Source organism: Leuciscus leuciscus (assembly GCF_965113295.1).
Source record: "Leuciscus leuciscus genome assembly, chromosome: 11".
Lineage (NCBI taxonomy): Eukaryota > Metazoa > Chordata > Actinopteri > Cypriniformes > Leuciscidae > Leuciscus > Leuciscus leuciscus.
The window spans coordinates 34,026,255-34,029,256 of NC_138735.1; the positions used below are offsets into that span (position 1 = coordinate 34,026,255).

Consider the following 3,002-nt stretch of genomic DNA (forward strand, 5'->3'; position numbering starts at 1 on the left):
CAGGTTTGCACTGTTTATTAGGGTGCGGATGTGGACTCAATGAATTCTGTTGTACAAAGTGTGAGTGAGTGCAAGAAAGAGGGTTTATAAATATGTTCAGAACATCAGATCAAGAAATCAATCATGGACTGAACAGCAGTGAACTAATACAGCAATGAAACTCAACTGATCATCTTCATTCTGGGCTGTGAAACTACAACACACACGATGGACTTACATTCCTGACGTTTGGCTAAAGGAAATAAAAGTTCGAAATGAGACGGATTCAATGAAATCACACCAATGTCAAAATTCATAGCAAATATATATATCGTTTTGCTTTGTGCATTATAGCAAGTCTTTAAATAATCATCAGAAAACCCCCTGATGCGAAACGAGAATTCAGATCACGTGATCTGCTTCTAGAGCCAATGAGAGCGCAGCATTCTCACGCCAATAAAGTTTTTCACTTACTTTTATAATATTTCATTAAACATAAACGGGGATTCGTCTTAATCCGGGCTCTGTGCAATACATCACAAAAATAAACACTCTTCAATTTAAAACAAATCCATTTGGCATTTGAAATTTGTCATATATATTATTATCCTTCACTGTGCAAACATACGGTGGTTCTGCACAATAAATAAAAGGTGATTCATCATCAGGTACAGCAAAAATCATACAGAACTGTACAAAATAGAATAAAATTAGAGGAAGTAACAGAAAGGGCACAAATCTCTGAGTATTAATGAAGAGTTCAGACACTCATCATCGTTCGGTCATCGTTTACTCGCACTCGTGTGGAACATTACAAACATTTCTGGTCTTTTCTGTTTAATGAAAGAAGCTACTCCAAAAAACACTATAAAAATATTAGGTTATATGACAGCGCTGGGAATATTATCCAGAAACTGAAGCCATAATTCACTGCTAATCTTCCTCTCCACTGAAATGGACAGAGATGTCATTGATATCAACTTGATTCGAGAGATCCAGCGAAGCAGAACATCTTCAGTCAATTCGATTTCAGTTCTAATTCAAAGCTATTAAAAAGAATTATTATACGGTGGCGAACAGATCCATGTGTTCACTTGCGCTATTTGATGAAAGTCAACGGGTTCAGACTCGAGGGGGAGTAAAGATGACAGAACGATCATTACTGGACCAACTATTCATTTAAAGTCATCTCACACACACACACACACACACACACACACACACACACACACACACACACACACACACACACACACACACACACACACACACACACACACACACACACACACACACACACACACACACACACGCACACACACACATCGAGAGTAAATCCTGAAGTCGCTGTTCACATGTTTGTGTTTGAATATATAAATAGCACCGTGAACGAGAAACCCCTGATAATACGCCGTTGACCGCGTCCGATTGATTGTCATGTCGTCGAGTTTAAGAAAGAGGAGTTTAAGAAAGAGGAGTTTAAGAGGAGTTTAAGTAATAAGTAAGAGGAGTTTAAAGGGATAGTTAGTAAGTGAAAATTAGCCCATGATTTACTCTCCCTCAAGCCATCCTAGGTGTATATGACACTCTTCTTTCAGACGAACACAATCAGAGTTATATTAAAAAATGTCCTGGCTCTTCCAAGCTTTATAATGGCAGTGAATAGAAGCACTTTTATGATGGATAGATGCACTTTATAATGGATAGATGCACTTTTATGATGGACAGATGCACTTTTATGATGGATAGATGCACTTTTATCATGGATAGATGCACTTTTATGATGATTAGATGCACTTTTATGATGATAGATGCACTTTTATGATGGACAGATGCACTTTTATGATGGATAGATGCACTTTTATGATGATAGATGCACTTTTATGATGGATAGATGCACTTTTATGATGGATAGATGCACTTTTATGATGGACAGATGCACTTTTATGATGGACAGATGCACTTTTATGATGGATAGATGCACTTTTATGATGGATAGATGCACTTTTATGATGGATAGATGCACTTTTATGATGGATAGATGCACTTTTATGATGGACAGATGCACTTTTATGATGGATAGATGCACTTTTATGATGGATAGATGCACTTTTATGATGGATAGATGCACTTTTATGATGGATAGATGCAGTTTTTTGAGCTTCAATCTGTTGGTTGCCATTCACTGCCATTATAAAGACTGGAAGAGCCAGGACATTTTTTAATATAACTGATTGTGTTCGTCTGAAAGAAGAATGTCATATACACCTAGGATGACTTGAGGGAGAGTAAATCATGGGCTAATTTTCATTTGAAAGTGAACTAATCCTTTAAGTACGAGGAGTTTAAGTAAGAGGAGTTCGCACACGCGTGTGTTTGAAGGCAGAACCGGGTCGTGGAGACGGGAACCTGATTCGTACGGGTGAAAGCACTAACGGAGGGCGTTCGGGGCACGAGAGGTGTAGGAATGCATCGATACAGCAGATTTATATCTGTTTCACACACAGACTCGCAGGGGGAGGGAACTGGGCTGTGATTGGTCGCTCGGGCATCATGTGTTGCTGTCGCCGGCTGCTGATTGGTCGTCCTCAGCGTGTCGGAACATCAGGATGGAGTTGTAGATCTTCAGGGCGGGGCCGAGCTTCACGCTCATTATCTTCACGATATCTCTCTGCGTCAACAGGAGAAAGGCCTTCCCGTCGATTTGCTAGAGAGGGAAAACATGACAGAATCAGATACAGCTGGAGCTCTTAAATATGGCAAATTAACTTTAGCAGATAGACACCGCATTTACAGTCTCTCTTCATTGAAAACAGACAAAATATTGATGATGTGATCTTGTTTGGAGAAGTAAAAAAAAAAAAAGAAAAGATTAATAAATATCCTCGTAAATCTTACACTTCGCTATTTTTTGAATGGATGCATTAAATTGATCAAAAGTGACCTTAAAAACATTTATTATGTTATTAAAGATTCTATATGAAGTAAATGCTGTTCTTTTGAACTTTCTATTAATCAAAGAA

The 3,002-nt window shown here is 38.3% G+C and overlaps 1 protein-coding gene across 4 annotated transcripts in view; it reads right to left on the minus strand.

Annotated features, from left to right (window-relative positions):
• Positions 1–3,002, minus strand: part of l3mbtl4 (L3MBTL histone methyl-lysine binding protein 4) — a 68,499-nt gene continuing 65,497 nt past the window's right edge. For 2 of the 4 annotated variants that reach the window (XM_082184742.1, XM_082184741.1), the window contains exon 20: positions 1–2,686. In XM_082184742.1, coding sequence (XP_082040868.1) covers positions 2,531–2,686 — 156 coding nt within the window. In that variant the 3' untranslated portion in view covers positions 1–2,530. The remainder of the gene's footprint in view (positions 2,687–3,002) is intronic. The other 2 variants (XR_014210069.1, XR_014210070.1) reach the window with 2 other exon arrangements.